A 22,639-nucleotide genomic window follows, 5' to 3' on the forward strand; every position below is an offset into this window, starting at 1 on the left:
ACGGTCGCCCACGGTCTTTGTATGAACTAAAGGTGGCACAGCGAAGGCGGTGCAGCGAAGGTGACATGGCAAAGGCGGCGCAGATTGCTGAAGGCGATGCAATTTCTTGAAGGCAGCGTGACAAAGGTGGCGCAGCAAAAGCCGGCGTGGCGAAGGCAAGGGCCATTTATCACTGCTTGTGGCTATATTTATTATTATTTTTGTTCAAACAGTGTTTTACTCAACTCAAATAAAATGAAATTTGTTTTTTAAGAGCAAGGTGTGAGTCTGACAGGTTTTGATGGAATCTTAAAAAGCCACAAAATTAGGCACAGCTCTTTATTAACTAAAGTCAAAATTGGCTTCAAATATAATTCTTATGTCTGGATTTATTTATTTATTGTTTTAACTACATTTGGTTGTGATGGACACAGAGACTCCACTAAAGCCTGACTACACACTCTCCCACCAAGTGCTCATATTAGCAGTGATAACAAAGAGCTTCCCATTTCCTCCAAGATAAGCTGCACTTGATTCTGAAGTAGTCAGTGCTCCACCAATGGAGGCCTTTAAGCACTTTACAGTACTAATGACAAACACTACCAGCTATTCAAACTAAAGGCTCATGGGCCAGATCCAACCCATCAGAGCATCTACTTTGGCACGTGGGAGGATGTTTTTTAAAATGCACATTTACAGAAAACAGTTAAGTATAAATGTATTCAATATTGGCCAAGGATGGCAGCTGTTCTGTGCTCAGCAATGATTGCACTCATTTTTGAATTGCAAATTTGGCAAAAACCTAGAATTTCTCTGAAACAATCCAATTAGATTCAGACAAATTTTGTCTCCTACATCATAATTTTTGGAGAAACTGTGAAAGCAACAATTAGGAATTTTGATGTGAAGATCCTGGACTTACGGATACCTGTAACTTTTTTGCTCTGATATTGAAAGTTACCTAAATACACTGTTTATAGATGGCACATTAAATTCTATATTTCTTTAAAAAACACAGTTTTTTTCAGTTTCCACCCACTTGAAATCAAACTGGATCACATACTGTATGGGCTCGTGAACCAAAATAAGTTTGACACCCCTGAGAAAACCTCCCTTTAAAATGAATGATTTACTCACCTTATAGTGCTTGAGTGTGTTGAGCATCGTCACCTCACCGATGACCTCAGAGCTTGCATCAACTTCCTCAAGGGGAATAAAGGTGCCATTCTTTTCATACTCTAAGGACGAAAGGTGAAAGATTCAATGTTTCCATTCTCTTTGTGCACAATCCAACCCCACAGAGAAACAAAGTGATTAAACATAAATAAATCTCACTCATAGAAACAAAATGGTATAACATTTTAAACCTTAGAGTAAAACACTACTGATGTAATAAAAAGATGCCAGTCATTGTTAGTGTCGATCAGACATTGACAACTGGTAAATGCTCAAAGGAAAATGCACCAAATGACCCCCAAAAAACACAGAATGAAGAAAATAACAAAAATACACAAATGACTTCAAAAACCACACAAAATTCAACACTAAAAACACCCAAAATGACTCAATAAACAACAACAAAAATGACTTAACAAAAATACAACAAAAACGTAAGAAATGACTCGGTAAACACACAAAACTGCAGCAACAAAATCACAAAATATGACTCTGAAAATATGAGAAACTGCAAAAAACACAAACAAAATTAAAGAACAGAACAGAAATGCAGTCCAAACACGCAAAACTGCAACAACAAAACAAAACAAAACAAAACAAAACACACAAAATGACTCAAAAGAAACCACACGAAACAAAAACACATACACAACAAATCCCATAGAACTATAGTAATGATGGAAAAATATGCAAAACGACAACAAAGATCATTGTTTTTTAGTCTGATGCATAATACACAGGTCAGTCTGATTTTCACATTGATGAGACAGAGGAGTGACACGTGCACACACCGATGCAGGCGTCTCTGGGGGAGGTGCTGAAGGGGAAACCAAACTTGGATTTAAAGGTGGACAGAATCTTCTCCTTCACCTGTTCCACAGTGTCACAGCTCAGCACGCCCACCTCCAGGGGCTCACTGACCCCCCCATCAGTGCCCACAGCAAACAACACCTTCAGCCTCTGGAAACCACAGACACACACACACACACACACACACACACACACACACGCACCCACACACATCCTGTTGGTTTTCTGAGAAACTTCTAACCATCTGTTTTAAATAAGACCTTTATAACTCTGCATCATTCACTCCAATTGTTTGTTTTCAACATCATTTTAAAACCAAAGAGAAACAAATGCCATTTTTACTTTATTAAACTTTCCCACATTTTGACCATTTACCATAAAATAAATTTAAATTGAGGAGTATACTGACACAAAAAAGGCTCAGACAATTTTCATTGATTAGGAAGCCTAACAAGGTAACCAATAGATATGAAATAAATAATATGATAGACATTAGTTTTTAGTGTCTTTTACAGCTGATTTAGGAGTGGTCATAAGAGATGCTAACAGAAAGCTGACACAAGAGGAAGATTCACTTTCATTAGGTTATTTATTCCAGGCTCAGTAATTGTGAGTAATTGTAATTGAACTTGAATAATGTAGAACGTAGATTTAATTGACTTTCTGAGAATAAAATGAAATTGTAATTGAACTGTAATTAGAAAAATTGCTGGTCAGTGTAATCGTAATTGAATTGTAAAACGGAATTGTAACTGAAAAATGTAATTAACCTCAACCCTCATGTCAGCGTTTGTTTTCTAAGCGGGAGCAGTTTGTTTCTCCTTCAGCCATGACTTAATTCCTTTGTTGAATTCCTTAAAATCACGTTGTATCTTCAGCTCTGTGGGGACAATATTCCAGATTTGAACTCTTATAACAGAAAAGGCTGATTGTCCAAAGGAGGTGTTGTGTGTTGGAATGTGACAGTTTCCATAGTTCATACATTCCCACACCATTACAATTGTTGTTTATTAGTAACACTGGACTATGTAACGCTTTAAACAAGATTATGTCATTATTATCTGATCTAAACTCTGATGATTAAAATAAGAATATAATTATTTCATTATTTCTTCAGAGGATTGAACACTACATCACATTATGCTGACAAATCGTGTAACTGTGCTGAGCAGAGCAGAAACTAAAGTGGTGAAGAGGAAGTGTTAATGATCACTTCTACGTGTGTGTGCGTGTGCGTGTCTGCGTGTGTGTGCGTGCGTGCGTGTGTGTGTGTGTGTGTGTGTGTGTGTGTGTGTGTGTACCAGGGAGCTGAAGTCTGGGGCCTGCCACAGCAGCCAGTCCTCACTCAGAGTGTACAGGGCTTTCTCTGTCACACAGTCTACTGGGCCTTTGCAGATCTGCTGTGAGATGGCGCTCACCATCAGGAACAGGTGCTGCCCCACGTGTTCCTGCAACACCACAAACAGGAAGTCAAAGGCACGGCAGCTCTGCGAACTGTCAGCGGTCAAAATGAGAGCATTTGTTAGTGATTCTTTGTTTTTGTTTTGTTTTTTCTTGTCTGCACATGCTGTCAGAGGTCAACACTACAAGGATTGCACTCTTTTTAAAAAAGTTATGCATGTTTTGTTATTGCAATTAAATAAAGGAATTTATTTTATTGCATAACTGTGACCATCACCAGCCCTCCCTAAGGAAGTTTAAGAAAAACTTTGTTTTAGGGTGGATATAAAAAGAGAGGGCAGTGCCACAACCACTGAGGGGGGAGGGAACAGGGAGGAGAGACCCAAGGCAGGAAATGGAAAGGGTGCAGAAGAGCTGACCATTCCAAAGTGAGAGTGAGATGTGAAGTTGTAGTTGTGTATATTTTGCTTGTGTTGTGTAATCAAGCCAGTCAGGTGACAAGCATGAAGCTTAGGTATAATGGTGGTGGCTATGGACAGAAGATTGTGAAGATTTGTATTGTTTGTTAGTTTACTAATCCTAATTTCATTATTATCTTTACAGGGACAATATACAGAATGTTAATAAATATTTAAACTGTATTTAATTAAATTATTTGAACTGATGTATTTATTTGGTCATGAATTTACATATTAGACCAAAGTGTCAATGTATCTTTACCTCCTTCAGAAGTTTTTACTTTTTATGAATGCAGTAACCTTATGTAAAAAAAAGCTGAAGATAAGGTTGCAAGATTTGAATGAACTGAAAGTAGGAGCATGTGCCGAATAGAACGTTTTTAAACCACGGCAAACTGAAATCTGGTCCTAGAGTTAGAATCATCAATGACACTTAAGTTGAAGTTTTATACATAATAATAATAATAATAATAATAATAATAATAATAATAATAATAATAATAATAATAATTTTATTTATAAGCATTTTCAAAAAATTCAAAGACACTTTACAGTCAAAACAATTATATGCAAGGCTAACATTATGTGTTGTTTGCTAAATTATGAAACCTTTGGAGCTATGTTGGCATTTTTTGGGTTAGGTGGAGGGATCTAGTGGGGTTAGGGCTAAGGTTAGGGTAATGAAGGGTTAGGGTAGGGTTAGGGTTTCGTTAACGAACGACGCCTAATGACAGCCTTCATAACACCTTATTCTAAGATCTGAAATAAAGGCTGGTAATTCAGTTGCTTCTCTAAATCCTTTAGTGACGGAGTTTCCTCACCTGCTGCGTGGAATTCACTAAGATTGCAGCAATGATTAGTGCACAAGCAGAACTGGTGCAGACCACCCCTATTCAAATTAGCGTTTTGCTCGTTTAATATGGAGAAGTTACATTTGAGGCAGATGGACTTTTCTGTTTGCTGCACAAACGTTTCATCATGTAGAAAACTAAACAAACAAATAAAATGTTTGTTTTTTTTAAAAAAGACAACAACTTTAAACCTTAATAATATTTTCCCCCCCCTCATTTAAAGTGGGTGCTCTATCCAGTCCTGTAACTTTGCTCTGATCACTGCAGGCAAAATAGGCAGATTAGGACTATTGATCTACCATTGATTTGAGTTAATACAGCGACACAGTCTGTCAATCAGTCTACATTCTTTGAAGATGAACTACTGACCATCATCCAGTGCAAGACTGAGCAGCGCTATGTCACGCACACTCTCATATGTCAGTGATCATGCATAAATTACGCATCTGATCTGCTGATTCTGGCCTGACATCAACATGACACAAGACTTTGATGGTCAAAACATGGAGAGAAAGGAGATCAGTGCAGCAGTGAGCATGAAGCTACATCAATCCATGTTCATATCCATATATCCGACTCTACGACCCTCTTTTTCGCACACGCACGCACACACGCATGGCACACACACACTGCGTGTGTCTGCACCTGCGTCTCAGTTGTACTATTTTTTCGTACTAAAACAATCATCGCAAACAGTTCCAGATTTTATAAATTGCATTGGGCCCCCTGCATTCATTTATCTGCATTTCCTCCTCCCATATTTTTGCTCCACCTGGGAGATCCACCTACTATGCATATTCATTAGAGGGAAACGCACTAAATGGAATGAGGGCTTATTTTGACACGCTGAAGACACGCAGTCCTGATTCCCTCGGCTTTGTACTCCTTATTAGTGTGTGAAGTGACGTTTGCACACGTTTTAAGATCACTAAACCTTTTGTGAATCCGCCCCTGAATGGTTGAGATATCTCCAAGGTAGAACACACAATCCCATGAGAAACAGAGTGTTTTGGAGCAGATGTTGGACCTTAAAGAGAGAGATGAAACTGACCCTGACGAAGCCGTAGAGGCAGATGGACATCCAGTTGGTCAGCAGCTTCTCCACTGTGGATTCAGTGCGTCGCAGCGGAAGTTTGGGCTGCATGTTGCTGTTCTTCTGCATCAGAACTTTGAGCAGGACTACCATGACCTCCGTCAGGTACAGTAAGTTGCTGTGAAGAGCCACAGTCAGAAGAGATGCCAACGCACATCTGGAACAGAAGACAGAACAGCCAGTCAATTAACATATAGTACATGTACAAGATAAATAGTTCTGTAGAGCAATATTTCTCAAATGCGGGTACATGTACCCCTAGGGGTACTCGATGTCACTATAGGGGGTACTTGAGAGAGAGAGAGAGAAAGAGAGAGAGAGAAAGAGAGAGAGAGAAAGAGAGAGAGAGAGAGTGAGAGAGAGAGTGGATTTGTACAAATAAAGTGTCAGTCTTGGTCCCACTCTAGGTGTGATATGACCAGAAAATGATAAAAACTATAGAAATTAATCTATTCAGGAGCCACTAAATCAATGTCTTTAAAACTTGGGGTGGGGACCCCATGTGGGGTTGCTTGGATTTTAAATGGGGATGCCTGATATGGATTTTTTTAGTTTCTTAACTATTCTTTTTTTTCCTAACAACTGTATTTCTATACTTTCACTTTGTGACTCTAGTTCAAGAAAATGTTGTTAAAAAAAACAATATCTAAGCTCAAACATGATCAAAAACTAACTCGAAAAAATGTCTGGTTAGGGTCGCCAGAAATTCTCGATATAAAAATGAGGTCACGATCCACAAAAGGTTGAGAACCACAACACTAAATACTGTTTCTATTCCACTTGTACTTTGTAGAGTAAAGAAGATGGAACTGACTTGTCTTTGATAGTGAAGCTCTTCTGCTCCTCCAGAGCATTGACCATGGAGGTCAGGAAAACCTGGTCCTGGATCAGTTTGGACAAACCCTGTGGCAGGACTTGTCCAGCTCAACTTTCACTAAATCCTGATTTTAAAATGAAACACATCAGTGAACACGACAGAGAGTGAAGGAGATACAGCTGGAACAGCTTGGATCCAACTCTACCTGACCCATGTCAAGTATGTCTCTGGTCTTTGGAGAGAGCAGACGTGTTTTCATTCGCTCCGATAACACGACCTTGGCTACAGCTGGCTACAGCTGAACAGCCTGAAAAATTGGGCCCAAGACTGAAGGAAAATGGTGAAAAAACTGCAAGGAGGCCCTTCAGAACCCAATTCGGGTTTGGAAGAGGTCAAGGAGATGATACGCGAGGGTCTACGAAACCTATCTGCCGAGATAAAGTCGTTGGAAAAGACGCTGGAAAACTCACTGGAAAACCTACAAAGCGAAGCAAAGGTACTGAAAGAAAAGAATGAAAGAAATGCTGAAGAGATAAAAGTGTTGAACGCCAGGGTTGAACAGCTGGAACAAAAGGAAAGAGAGAAAGATGTCATCATCAGGCCTAAAGATTAAACCCAGGAGTTACGCGAGTGACGAAGAAACAAAATCGATTGAACAACAGGTCATTGACTACCTGAAGTTGAAGGACATTGTCCTGAACCCTGACAACATCAACTCCTGCCATCTCCTGCCAAAGAAAAATGATAACAGAGCTGTAAAAATAACCTTCACGAATATGAAATTCAAAGGAGAACTATTGAAGCAAGGAAATAAACTGAAGGGAACGAAGGTGTACATTAATGAAAACCTGACGAAACAAAATGCAAGCATTGCATGGAAGGCACGCCAAATAAAAAAAGGAGGAAAAATTGTGAGGACGTGGACAAGAAACTGCAGGATTTATATCACACCACGGGGAGAAGAGAACGGAAAACCAATCCTCATCAAAACAATGGAAGACTTGGGAAAATACGAAGGATCCACCTAAACAACAACATTACTGATGGTTATCATGGATATGGACCCAGATCTATATAAACACTGGAAACAAAACTCAGACTGTGATTATTTTACGGAGACTGAATTAAATGTGGAAACCAAGAGTAAAAAAGGTCTGTCATTTATTCATTTCAATTGCTAGGTGGTGGGGTGATTAAGGATTACATTAAATTTAAATTCAAAATGTTTATTGTCATATGTGCAGTTAGAAACATGTTTTCCCGTACAATGAAATTACTACCTTGCTTATGAACTAAGATATAATACAATGAAATTACTACCTTGCTTATGAACTAAAATATAATAATGTGTTTATACAAGTTAAATCTAACAGTGGAAAATACAACACTGCAAATAGAACTAACAACAGCTGGATTAACCTTGATGTAGAGACAAAACAAGCTGCAAACTTGTGTGTCCAAAAGAGACATTCCCGAGTGGTGACATTATGGATGAAAAGGGAAAAACCTTCCAAACACCTTCGAAAGAGGAACTATTCTTGAACTGGAGGAATGCTAACAACGTCTGGCAGGGAACAAGGCCAACATGAACAACGATAGAAAGGAGGAGGAATAAAAACAAGACAACACTGACTACAGATGAGAATACACAAAAAAGGACTGTTCAGAACAACTCAAGAATGTTTGACCAGAGAGACATGTAAACCCATGTAAATTTGCGATAGTAAAACAGGGGACGGGACCCAGATAAGCAAACTGCTTCTCTCGTCTCCTTTTTCGGCATGTACAAAAAAAAAAAAAAAAATGTAAAAAAAAAAAAAAGTGAATGTAACCATGTCGGAAATAAACTGAATAAATAAATAAATGTCTTTGACACACATGGCCATCAGAGATTCACTCTGGAGAAAAGAAAAGGATGTTGATGGAAAGTGTTCATCCGATAAGTAATATTCTGGGAGCTAGGCTTCACTTTACCTCAGGAAAAAAGATTCTGGAAGCAAAGTGCTTATAGTCCAGGAAGGGAATCGTACCAATGTTTTCTAATAACTCTGTTTTCTCTGTCTGCAAATCAACAAAAGCTGGGAAATACACACAAGTGACGTTTCACTTCCAATACAAGACAATACAATGAATCTACGCATCATGATGTTTCAGATCTGACAGGGTCTACTGTGAGCGACCTTGTCAAATGTCATTCCTGATGTCCAGTTCCAGGTCTTCAACAACTTTGTTCATCTGAGCATTGAGCTTCTTCTGCTTGCTTCGGTAAACAAATATGACCACTGAGAAAGAAAGAAAGCTCCAGGTCAGAAACAAGCAAACCCTCTCAGTCAGAGCGTGTCTGCTCACACGTACCAACAATGATCAGAGGAATCAGCAAGAGGACGAGCAGCACTAGAAAGATAAGAGCTGCAGATTGTTGCTCCAGTGTTACAGTCCTACCTCCAAATTTCACCTGCAAAATAAAACTAAATATTCAAATATTTTTGCACTTCAAGATAAAACAGATAAAGGCAGTTTAGACCACATTAAATATAATTTGCTTGAAAAAAATATTGAAATTGACATCGTCGGAAAAGTCTTGCTCTTTGCATTGTGGGATGTGGAGTCTTGCAGACTGATACGCTGAAGTGTTTTTACTTCATTCTTGCCGTGATTTCTTGTGTTTCTTCAACAGACTAGGAGAACAGTAATTGTTTTTCCTCTATTTTTCCAGTTCATAGTCGTTGCTACAGATTCATCTCTGTCCCTGTGTTTGTGGAACTTTGGGTGGATTTGACGGAGGAAATTGAATCAGTTCCTTTTGTTGGATGATTATCTGGTTTTAACCAAGTAGCGATCCATGATGTACAGCTGCATCATAAATGGGTTGTAAGTCAAGTAGGCACAGTTTAGGGGGGCAAACACAAGAAATCAAGGTATAGTTAAGTAAAAAACACTTATATACATTTGTCTACGGGACTCCAAATCCCACAATGCAATGCGTGAAACTTTTCTGACAAACTCAATAAACCGAATGTTTACAATGGAGATGAAAACAAGCTTTTAATCTTTTACATCTTTTTTTTGTTAATCAAATTATCTTTCATTTTTTCATCTACGATGTCTACACTATGTCTTTATTAGATTAAAAATGTTCATCCTCAGCAGCTTTAATACAAAAAAGTGTTTGAAGCCAGTCTCTGGTTATCTATTACAGTTTGTGGTTATGGCGATGCCTGTCCCTCTCTGCTCTGTTTACATGGTGAGACTCTTTTACAGATGAGCACAAAGTAGTTCATTACGTTACTCTGAACTGCCACTTACCAGTAAGGCTGTTGCTCTCAACACTAGTGATAACAAATAACATTTTATATTTATTTTGTCTCTTTTTGTAAAGCACCAAGTGGTTCTAAAGTATTTACCATTATACTGTGAAATTCAGCTTTGGATGCGCTTTGAATGTAACAGATGAACAAGTTTTTTTTGTTCTTCATGATGCACGGATACTGTTTCTCCCCCTGAACACCCCACACTGTCAACTCAGAGGGTTTGATCTCCAGCTGGTCAGTTTTTTTCTGAAATGACAAACCAAACAAATGTTTGACCATTTTCTATTAAAAGCTCCAAATTTTTTGATTGTGCTCACAAAGGTGAAGAGCTTATCCTCACTTGTATGATGATGCGGACATCATTGCCAGTTGTTCCGGATGAGAAGCTGGTGAACTCAGGGTCTGGATAATAGGTCATTTCTAAATTGCAACGCAGAGTCTGATTGGCTACTTTGAGGAAGACTGAGCTGGTGGAAATGCCCAAATTGTGTTTAACTGCTGGTGTGTCGTAGGTGAGATTCTGCAGTGGTTAAGGGAAAACATTTGGTATCATATACCTGCTTTTCAAAATAAGACAGAAAAAGACTTCACCTAAATCAATGCTTCTCAAGTTTGAAGAATTAAACATTTTCAGCCCCTCCATCCAAACAAACATTCATTGAACAGATGAAAAATGTAACTTTCATTGAAAAAGTATGATGAAAAACTACAATATTTAACTTTATAATACATAAACATCACATATTTTAGAACAGCAATAATAAAGTTTTAATTAAAAAAATAACTATGCATTTTGTAAAAATGAGGGGGGAGCGACATTCTGACATTATTTTTTCATTTGATTGACACAGTAGCCATAGAAAAGTGCAAAACAAACTACCTAGGCATGTTGTTGGTGTTGTTTTATACAACTTATTTTCTTCTGGGATCTGACCAATGAGAGAGCAGCTGGTGTTTTTTTACAACTTTGTACTGCTACAGGCTGTTGCCTTGTGGACACCCAAAGGAAATGTGCAACAATTGTGTCCATTTAGTCTCTGAATTGGAATTATTGAATCCTCGCTGAGCAACCTCATCTTTAACTTATACGGCTGCATTAGTTTTGGATGCTCATGACCCAGTTTCTGCATTTCCTATAATAGTGAATTTAGGGACAGTCAACAAGTTGCACAACTGACCCTTGGGTTCATCCTAATCCCACCCACTAACGGGAAGTGATCAGTAGACATAGTGTTATGGCTCCCTGGTGAATTCCTAAAAACACATATTCCTGGACGCTAATCCAATAACAGAATTTTCTTAGATCATGTGTTAATCCCAGCGTGTGTGTGTGCAGGAGCACCTGAGGGCTGGCGTTCCTGGGAAGTTGAACCTCCTGCAGGTTATGGCTGTGAACGACACCTTCAACAAACTCCAGGTGAGACCCAGTGAGAAGGATTTTCCTGTTTCCACTGCAGGACAAACAAAATCCATCATTTCATCATAAACATGCTTATTTTCCTTAAATGTTTTATTGTTCTTTGTATGTTTTTAACTTGTTTTCATCTTTGATTGTGCGGTGACCTTGGGTAACTTGAAAGGTACCTTAAATAAAATGTATTATTATCTAGTGATGCACCAAAATTCTGACCACCGAAAAAAGGCTAACAAAGCGAAACAGCTGTGCATGAATCTGGTTTCAGTTTCTCAGCGCACGTTTCACAGAGATGGTTTACTACATCAGGACATACGTACTTGGTCTGCGTTATAAAGATCATGACATGGCTGGGATTAAACCAGTGCACACAATCAATGATGCACACAGAGCGTGTGCGTCTCTTAAATGCACTTTGTGATTTAATGAGAGAACATATTTAATTTGATTTTCTCCCAGCAGTACAATAGGCCTGCACAACATTATTTAATGTATGAGTGGGGACAAGTTCAACATTTAAATTTGTTCTACGTTATATTGTACATTGTTGGAATTTCAGTGCAAAATAAATATTTTCATATTTTGAATGTACTGTATTTATTCTTTGAAACATTAATATTAAATCATTTAATTGCAATGTTTTAATTTGAGTGAGGTTAGTACACATTCAGAGCCATAAATGCAATGGGACTAATAATTTAAATAAGAATTTCTTTCGGTGTTTCGCTTTTTGGCCTTGGTATTTTCATTTTTGGTTCTCGGTTTTGGCCAAGAATTTTCATTTTGGTGCATCCCTGTTATTATTATTATTATTATTATAATTTTGTATTGTTATTATTGTTATCATTAATATTACAATCATATTCCAACGCGGTCTACAGCATGAGCTCCTATGCTATTGTTGAGATGATGTGAATGACATTACAAACACAAATGGATGATGTTGAGAATCTTCAGGAAGGACAGTGGACAGTGATGTTAATGCAGAACAAGCATTGTGAACCTATGAAGGTGATGCTGACATTACTTTATAAGGGCAAAAAGCGAAAAGACTTGTTCCGTTTCACCATCGTCAGGACAGAGAAAATGTTGAACTGCTACTTGCTAGCACAGAAAAGTGGAAGTAGACACATGATGAAAGAAGTGTTTTTGAGAAGTGGCTCGGCTTCCCCTGTTGACCCTCATCCTGTGACAGATTCTCAGACACTGTCACTATTTCAGAATCAGAATCAGAATCAGAATCAGAATCATCTTTATTGGCCAAGTGTATGTTGTACACACGAGGAATTTGACTCGGTCAACTGTGCTCTCTCCAATAGTGAAACATTCAATAATAAACAATCAACTAGAAGAGATGATAAGTATAAACATAAGTATAAATATAAACAGTAGTTAGACTAGAATGTGCAAATAACAAGATGATAATAATAATAATAATAATAATAATAATAATAATAATAATAATAATAATAATAGTATAAAAAAAATAAACAAATACAAAATAAAAGTTAAAAAAAATAAGATAAAAAGAACGAAAAAAGATAATAGAAAAGAAAGATAATAATAAAATATAATAATAATAAAAGGAAAATAGTGCAGTAGAGCATTGATAAGTAGTGCAGGAGAACATTTAAATTAAAGGTATGTACATGAACATTCTCAGTGTCAGATTGATCCAGGGTTGTTATGTTTGGTTCCAGGGTTTTTCCACAGAAACAGGACTGACACTCTTTGACTGTTTAGTGTTGATCAGAGTGACAGCCTGGGGGAAGAAACTGTTTTTATGGTGGGTAGTTTTGGCGTACAGTGATCTGTAGCGTCTGCCTGAGGGGAGGAGTTTAAACAGATTGTGTGCAGGGTGAGAGGGGTCTGCAGTGATGCTACCTGCCCGTTTCCTGACCCTGGACAGGTATAAGTCTTGGATGGAGGGCAGATCAACACCAATGATCTTTTCTGCAGTCCTGACTATCCTTTGTAGTCTGTGTCTGTCTAGTTTGGTTGAAGATCCAAACCAGACAGTGATGGCGGTGCACAGAACAGACTGAATGATGGAGGTGTAGAACATTATCAGCAGCTCCTGGGGCAGGTTGAACTTCCTCAGCTGACGCAGGAAGTACATCCTCTGCTGTGCCTTTTTCCTGGTTGAGTCTATGTGGGAGGACCACTTCAGGTCCTGTGAGATTGTGGATCCCAAGAACCTGAAGGAGTCCACGGTAGCCAATTCCCTATTTAAAATGGTAAGGGGGGGGAGTGGGGGGGGATTTCTCCTGAAGTCCACTGTCATCTCCACAGTCTTGAGTGGGTTCAGTTCCAGGTGGTTCTGACTGCACCAGAGAGCCAGCTGTTCCACCTCCCGTCTGAAGGCAGACTCGTCCCCGTCCCGGATGAGACCGATGACGGTGGTGTCATCCGCAAACTTCATGAGTTTCACAGAGGGGTCCCCTGAGGTGCAGTCATTGGTGTAGAGGGAGAATAGCAGTGGGGAGAGAACACACCCCTGGGGGGCGCCAGTGCTGAGTGACCGGGTGCCAGATGTGATGCTTCCCAGCCTTACTTGCTGCTTCCTGTCAGTCAGGAAGTTGGTGATCCACTGACAGGTGGAGGCCGGCACTGTGAGCTGGGTGAGTTTCTGGTGAAGGATGTCCGGGATGATGGTGTTGAACGCAGAGCTGAAATCCACAAACAGGATCCTAGCGTAGGTCCCCGGGGAGTCGAGGTGGTGCAGGATGTAGTTCAGACCAATGTTGACTGCATCCTCGACAGACCTGTTTGCCCGATAGGCAAACTGCAGGGGGTCCAGCAGGGGTCCTGTGATCTTTTTCAGGTGGCTCAGAACCAGCCTCTCAAAGGACTTCATGACTACAGACGTCAGAGCAATGGGTCGATAGTCATTAAGTCCTGTGATGGCAGGTTTCTTGGGGACTGGGATGATGCTGGAACTTTTGAAGCAGGAAGGTACTTCACACAGCTCCAGTGATGTGTTGAAGATCCGTGTGAAGATGGGGGCCAGCTGCTCAGCACAGGCTTTCAGGCAGGAGGGAGACACTCCGTCTGGTCCTGGAGCCTTTTTGATCTTTTGTTTTTTGAAAAGCTGGCACACATCTCTTTCATTGATCTTCAGGGCAGGTGGGGGGACAGAGGGAGAGGTAGGGGGGGAAGTAGGGGGAGCAGGAAGGGCAGAGTCCAGGTGATGGGCTGATGCTAATGAGCTGGGGGGTGGGTGTGAAAACCTGCAGTAGAAGCTGTTCAGGTCTCTAGCTAGTCTTTTGTTACCAGTAGGGTGGGGGGAGGGTTTCCTATAGTTGGTAACTTCATGCAGGCTTTTCCACACTGCAGAGGGATCTTTGTTTGAGAAGCTTTGTTTTAGCTTCTCAGTGTAGCACCTCTTGGCTACTTTGATCTCCCTGGATAGTGTGTACTTGGCTTGCCTGAACAGGTCCCTGTCCCCACTCCTGTAGGCTTCCTCCTTAGCCTGACGTAGCATCCTAAGTTGAGGTGTGAACCAGGGTTTGTTGTTGTTGTATGTGCAGAAAGTCTTGGTCTGCACACACATGTCCTCACAGAAGCTGATGTAAGATGTCACAGTATCAGTCAGTTCATCCAGGTTGTCTGATGCAGCTTCAAAAACACTCCAATCAGTGCAGTCAAAGCAGTCCTGTAACTCCTGCTTTGACTCCTCTGTCCACCTCTTTACAGTCCTTACTACAGGTTTAGCAGATTTAAACTTCTGCCTGTAGGTCGGGATGAGGTGAATCAGACAGTGATCAGAGAGCCCCAAAGCTGCACGGGGAACAGAGTGATATGAATCCTTTATTACAGTGTAGCAGTGGTCCAGTGTGTTAGCACCCCTGGTGGGACACTTTATATGCTGTCTGTATTTAGGGAGTTCGTGGGTTAGATTTGCTCTGTTAAAATCCCCGAGAATGATTAGCAAAGAGTCGGGATGTTGTTTCTCCACGTCTGCTATCTGGTCGGCCAGGTGCTGTAACGCCTCTGTTACGCAAGCCTGAGGTGGGATGTAAACACCGACCATAACAAACGAGGAGAACTCCCGTGGAGAATAAAACGGTTTACAGTTTATAAAAAAACTCTCCAGATTAGGGCTACACGTCTGTTTCAACACTGTGACATCTGTACACCAACCTTGGTTAATGTAAAAGCATATTCCACCGCCCCTCGTCTTCCCACAGAGCTCTTTTACGCGGTCCGCTCTGAGGAGCTGAAAGTCCGGTAGATGTAAAGAGCTGTCCGGGATGAGTTCACTGAGCCAGGTTTCAGTAAAACACAGGGCGGCGGATCTGCAAAAGTCCGAGTTTCTGGTGTTTAGGAGCAGCAGTTCGTCCATTTTATTTGCCAGTGAGCGGACATTCGCCAGGTGAATGGATGGAAGCGCAGTGCGTAATCCCCGCTGCCTCAGTTTGACGAGCGCGCCTGCTCGTTTACCCCGTCTGCGGCGTCTCCTGCAAATTCCATAGAGAGCTGCTGCTCCTCCGGTGAGAATCTCTGCATAACTTTCTGGTTCAATGAGAACCGGTGAAAAAAGATCAGCAGAGGACTGTCCAACTTGTAATAGTTCTTCTCTGGTGAAAGAGACCAGAGAAGGGGAGCAATAAACTACAAAAATAAAGAAAAACACAACAACAGTGAAATGGTTTAAACTTAGCATTAGTGCAAAGACAACTGTGTTTAGGTGCAAACAGGATTTAAACATTCAACTGCATCATTAACTCTATGGTTAGCATTAACATTTTCTAGAATAATTTCTAAGAGAAATGCTGTTGCTTCTCCGTCCAAAGAAATAAATAAAATTGACCTGTTCTACTTTTTGACGTCTCACTGCCAAAACTCTTGGAGAATAAGGCAACATGTAATATATATGTTACAGCAGCTCTTTGGGGCCTGAGTTCAACACTATCTGAATGTAGAGGGAAATTAAACACTAATAACTTTAGGTTATTTATATAACTCCGGTTCTATGAGAAATAAGAGTGAGATGTCTCACTATGGGATACACACTTCCTGTAGCCCTCAGAAGCAATTTTCTCAATCTGCCAAGCCCTGAATTGCCAGAAAGTTCCATCCACCAGGGACACTCCCACCCTCTCTAAGAGAGGAGCAGATGTACAGTTCCTCATTCAAAATAAGCACCTCTTTTCACTCATTTGAGCAAGAAGGGTTGACAAGGCAGAGTCCGTTATACATCAGGACAGCAAACAGTCCAACATGTAAACCCGGACAAACGCGAGGGGTGAGGACCAACTCACCACTGCACAGATGTGCTGAACAGACACTCTCCTGAACAAGGCCCAGGACGTGGTGGGACATCCAGTCGAGTGTGCGTGCAGGCCCTCAGGCAGCCGCAGACCCCAGCCCTCGTTGGGGTCTGCTTGGTAATGAGGAGCCATTGCCAAAGCAATGACCCCCATTGCCCCCATAAGCAACAGGCTTCCCCCTGTGTGAATTAGCCCAGGAGATGAACAGCTGATCGCTCCTCCTGAGGCCCCCTACATGTTCATGTACATGGACTGAACATGACAAATTAGACCGCTGAACATGACAAATTAGACCGCTGAACATGACAAATTAGACCGCTTCTCATCCTGTGAGGCAGGAAGGCCAACAGGTCAAGGGAAATTAAGAGTCCACCACCGTCGGCACAAAGGTCGAGTTGGGCTTCAAAATCATCCTCACATCGCCCGGGAAGAGCTGAGTGCATGACGGGTGAACCGAGATATTATTAACCCGCTTAGCTGAAGCCAGTGCTAGTAACAACACAGCTCACAGTGAAGCAACCCTAGGGCTAGCTTCCTCCAGTGGCTCAAGGGGTGATGCTTAAGATCTCTAAGTTATGTATATACTGTAAGTAATATGATTAATATGAGTGAGATGTCCCACTCATATTATGAAAAAGAACCCCCAATCAATAATAATCATTGTTAATTAAAATAATTAATTATCATTAGGTTGTAATAAGAACCACTGCCAGATCCCACGGTGGAACCAGCGGTCTGGTCATGGGGGTGTGCTCCCTTAATAAAAAAAAAAAAGGCCAATCAGCGGGCGCTGACTCATCGTTTTATCCCCAAAGCCCACATGACAGGCTGCGATAGCCCCCAAATACACTTTCACAGTGGAACAGTCTACGTGCTTGTCAATCAGGCCCTGCAGGGATGATAACATCACTCACTGCCCCAGGGCCCTGAAAAGGGATGTGACATCCCTGGGGGAACCAACCCTCGAAACACTGAAGGTTATTTACATAACGCCGGTTTCATGAGTAATATGAGAGAGATATCTCACTCATATTTATGACAAAGAACCCTCCACTTGCAATCATAAATAGAGCTAGTGGAAGCTGGAGATCACACACTCTGAGGGTCCCATCGCTGACAGATGGAGCCATTCAGGGGCCAAGCCCACAGTCCCAGTCACTCTGGGTGTGGGTGGAAGATCATTCCTCCTGCTTCCTCCTGCATGGCTAGCCAGTGAGGGACGCACCATGATCAGTGCATGACCCTGTTCCCTCACTCTTGACAGAGAGGGGAGTAAAGCATCGCTCTCAGAGAGAGGAGATGATCGCAACCCCAGCAGCCGACGGGAGCATATAAGCCAGCTTGGTGGTTGATATACGCCACCACCGTGATACTGTCCTCACCAGGACATGATGTCCCCTAAGAGACGAGAGGAAGTGGATCAGAGAGAGGAACATCGTTGACATTTCCAAATAATTTATGTGACAGCGTCAGAGGTCTGCATCCCAGCAGCCTCTCACCAACCTGCCTTGGAACACTCCACCTCCGCCCGTCATCAAGCCATCAATCTGAGTAAATGGTAAATGGTAAATGGACTTGAATTATATAGCGCTTTATCACCACACTGAAGCAGTCTCAAAGCGCTTTACATAACAGCTCATTCACCCAATCACTCTCACATTCACACACCAATGGGACAGGACTGCAATGCAAGGCGCTAGTCGACCACTGGGAGCAACTTAGGGTTCAGTGTCTTGCCCAAGGACACTTCGACACATAGTCAGGTACTGGGATCGAACCCCCAACCTCTCGATCAGAAGACGACCCACTACCACCTGAGCCACGGTCGCCCGAGTAATCGGAGACATAATCTGAATTTAACAGATTTGCTCGGTCGAAACAGCGCAAGGCATGCCCTGAACGTCAGGTTGAGGCTACGGCAGCAGATGTGCTGGTGTCCGTGAGCTCTGGCCTTGTGGCACAGAGCTAGCAGCAGGGCTGTCACCAGGATCGTACCAGAGTGAGGGGCCGCTGGAGGCCAGACCTGTCGGTGCAGAGCTCAGAGCCGCTAACAGACTCCGTGAGTGTGAGAGCCGCTCGAGGACCAATGTGCGCCGAAGCAACAATGTTGGAGGAGAGCCTACAACCGGACCTGGGGCTCTGAATTTCACTTACCTGTGAAGGAACAGCACTTACCTAGCAGAGCAAGGTAAGCGTTGGTTGTTTCTCAACCTGTTGTGGTCCACGCAATGCGTTATACTTACCAGCGCCCAGCAACTGGAAAACCCAAAGGAATCCGCCTGCGGACAGTTTAACTGATAATCTCGCGAGATGTGTATGAGAGAGGGAAGAGGTGTTTGAATGAGGAACTGCATATCCACCCTCCCTCTTATAGAGGGTGGGAGTGTCCCTGGCAGATGGAAAGTTCTTTCCAGCCAATCAGGGCTTGGCGGATTGAGAAAAGTGCTTCTGAGGACAACAGGGAGTGTGTATCCCATAGTGAGACATCTCCCAAAATATAATAAAATAGAACTGACAGAGAGTTCAGCATAGCACAATGTCTCATCTTATTGTCTCGATAAACTACAATCATATTTACCCCACGACCGATCAATCATCTAAAAAAACCATTTCAATAAATTACTTAAAAGTCTCAAGTGAAGACAAAGGAACAAAATACTGATTATATATCAAGTGCTAAAAGCTGTAAAAGAAACACAATTTCTATCTCTATCAAAATCTTTATTCTGTTGTCTCAGAATTACATAACATATATTTTATTGTTGTTATTAGTATTATTATTATTATTAATAATAATAATAATAATAATAATAATAATAATAATAATAATAATAATAATAATAATAATAAAAATTATTATGTGACAATGACAATGGGTATTTAAAGTTACCAGGGTAAAATTACACTGAGGAAGTTATGCCCATAATTTGCATAAATAATGATGTGATTGACAGTAAGTGGAAAACACCACCACAATAAAATGTGAAACCTTCCGATTAACAATGAAGACCATACATGCTTTATGTAAACAACAAACCTGATCCAGGACTGGTTTGGTAACAGTTGGTTGCAAGAAGGTGAGGATTGGTAAGTGATGTCCATTTTGCCGTGGCACGTGCCATCATGGAGGAGGGCACAGACTGTGACGACACCTTTTTTATCTGTACTAGGGATATTGAACAGCAAACTGGTGCCGGTGTTGTTCCACACTGGAGCTCTGCAGACACACAGAGAAAGACTTAATGTAAAAAAAAAAAAAGATATTCTATAATGATCAACTACAGGAAAGCCTTAGCAAATGCTAACAATTATGTACCAATATTCTGGTTTAGTAGCCTGTACTCACTCTTGTGGAGAGCAGACCATGTTAGCCTGGAACCTGAGCGCAGTCACATCAGTGAGGTTTTGACCTGACAGAATAGCATGGTTCCTCCCATGGAAAGACACAACACTGGGAGTGATGGAGGAGATGATAGGAATCTGAAAACATATTTACACACACAAACACATATTAGCGTTAGCTTCTATTAGTGTGAGATAGTATCGATGAGATGACAGTAGTGATTTAGACTCACAGCAAAGCTGCTTCCAAGCATTTCACAAACACTCGTCTGCAAAAGAAAGGAGGCAAGAATGAGCAGGTTTAAGGACTTTACCCAGGGTTGGGGTCAATTATATTTGTAATCCCATAATTGATAATTAATTACAATTATATTTGTAATTGTAATTTTAAAAATCTAGATCATTTACTTTGTAGTTGGAATTGGCATGAAAATTCTATAAAAATTCTACACATATGTAGTTAACAATTATTAAAATATGTTTCATATCAAGCTTTCCCAAATTTGACTATTTATGAAAAAATTAAAATTAAGGTTTATATTGACACAAAAAAGGCCCAGACTCTCACCTTAAAATATAAAAACCTATATTTTTTATTGATTAGGAAGCCTAACAAGGCAACCAAGAGATAGGAAAAAAAATACGTTTTTAGTTTTCTGTTTTAAATGCTAACAGAAAGCTAACACAAGGGGAGAGTTAACTTTCATTAGATTATTTATTTCAGCCTCAGTAAAGGTGATATCAATATTACCACAATTATCGAAAATTCTGGAAAAACTCTTCATGAAAAGACTCGACAAATTTATAGAAGACAATAATATACTACATGAAGGACAATATGGGTTTAGAAAAGGACGTTCAACAGCAATGGCTATAATTGACACCACGGAGAATATAAGAGAAGCATGAGAAAAAAAATTATTTGTTTTCAGAATTTTTCTGGACCTAAAAAAAGCCTTTGACACAATTAATCATGCTATTCTAGAAGAAAAACTTCAAAATTACAGAATAAAGCACAACGCCTTAAAATGGATTAAAAGCTATATGACAAATAGGAGACAATATGTTGACTTTGAAGAACACACATCAAAATGCCAAACCATACAATGTGATGTGCCACAGGGTTCAATTTTAGGGCCAAAACTGTTCATTTTATACATAAACGACATTTTCAAAGTCTCAAATTGCCTCAAACTAATGTTGTTTGCAGACGATACAACCATCCTATTCTCAGGTAAAGACATTAAAACTTTAACAGAGTCAACAAATGAAGAACTATTAAAAATTCAAACATGGTTAGATGTAAATAAACTAGCCCTAAACGTCAACAAAACAAAATTCATCAATTTTGGAAAGAAAAAAATAATAGGAGATATAAGACTGAAACTAAACATGGAAATAATAGAAGAAGTAAAAGAATATAGGGTACTAGGAGTGTGGATGGACGACAAGCTGACCTGGAAAAAACATATACAAATAGTTAAAAACAAAGTTGCCAAAAGCAGTTACATCCTATGGAAGCTTCAACAAATCCTACATACCAAATTACTGAAAACAATCTATTCTTCACTCATAGCATCACATTTAAATTACTGCTCCGAAATATGTGGAAATAACTACAAAACGTATCTTGAACCATTATTTAAACTAAAAAAAAAGCTATAAGAATTTTACATAAAGCACCACACAACGCACACACAAACAAATTATTGAGAAGGCAAAATACCTAAAACTGCAAGAAATAATACACTACAACACACAAATACACGCATTTAGGGCTTCATTTAAAAAACTACCACATCAAATACAAAAACATTTCACATACAATCAAAATTCCTACGACTTCAGACATAATAATGTGTTTAGACTAGACAGAGTCAAATCAAACGTTGGGAAACATAGTACAGTGTATAGAGCCATGAACCTCTGGAATAACCTTGACGTAGAGACACAACAATCCGTAAATCTGACAAGATTTAAGGAGAAGACACGGAGGATATTCCTACACGCATACAGGTCCCAAGTCAACTCTTCATCGAACAACACAGGAACTCATCAACTGGTCATTGAGAAGGTACTTCGAATGAAGAAGAACTTTTCGTTTGGAGAGTTGGAGGAACGTAAACAACGACTGGAAAAGAAAGCCCGAGGAGATACGGATGAAAAGGACAGTGAGGAGGAGAAACAACAGGAACAATGACTGCAGACGAGAACACATCACACAAAAAAGGAAAAAAAAAAAACATAAATGAAAAGATGAAATTGTGGTATGAAGAAGATACGAATGTTTGACCAGGAAAGACATGAGCTTTGATATAAAATTATCTGTGTTCAAACCAGGGGACGGATCTAGATAAGAAAACTGCTTTTTTCCGTCGCCCTATCCGGCATACAAAAAGACAAAAAAAAACAAAAAAACGATGATGTGATTTTGCTCTGAATGTCAAAGTGAATTTTTGTGATTGCAACCATGTCGGAAATGAACTGAATAAAAAAAAATAAAAATAAAAAAAATAACTTTAGTAATTGAGAACATAATTGTAATTTACTTCCTGAGGATAAAAATATAATTGCAACTTAATTGTAATTAGAAAAAATGTTGGTCACTGTAATTGCAATCAAAATGTAATTGAACATTCGTAATTGAAAACTTAATTGTACCTGAAAAATGTAATTGACCGCAACCCTGCTTTTAACATGAGCACAGATTCAAT

At 40.2% G+C, this 22,639-nt stretch overlaps 1 protein-coding gene across 1 annotated transcript in view; it reads right to left on the reverse strand.

Annotated features, from left to right (window-relative positions):
* Positions 1-22,639, reverse strand: part of LOC114465776 (plexin-C1-like) — a 41,245-nt gene that overhangs the window by 12,124 nt on the left and 6,482 nt on the right. Inside the window, 16 exon segments of the mRNA XM_028451009.1 lie at positions 1,117-1,217; positions 1,947-2,115; positions 3,267-3,413; positions 5,727-5,925; positions 6,583-6,674; positions 6,677-6,716; positions 8,449-8,483; positions 8,560-8,663; positions 8,766-8,867; positions 8,941-9,040; positions 9,990-10,142; positions 10,237-10,416; positions 11,239-11,347; positions 19,621-19,800; positions 19,930-20,063; positions 20,159-20,194. Of these exon segments, the coding sequence (XP_028306810.1) occupies positions 1,117-1,217; positions 1,947-2,115; positions 3,267-3,413; positions 5,727-5,925; positions 6,583-6,674; positions 6,677-6,716; positions 8,449-8,483; positions 8,560-8,663; positions 8,766-8,867; positions 8,941-9,040; positions 9,990-10,142; positions 10,237-10,416; positions 11,239-11,347; positions 19,621-19,800; positions 19,930-20,063; positions 20,159-20,194 (1,881 nt within the window).

Source organism: Gouania willdenowi, chromosome 6 (genome assembly GCF_900634775.1).
Source record: "Gouania willdenowi chromosome 6, fGouWil2.1, whole genome shotgun sequence".
Taxonomy (NCBI): Eukaryota; Metazoa; Chordata; class Actinopteri; order Blenniiformes; family Gobiesocidae; genus Gouania; species Gouania willdenowi.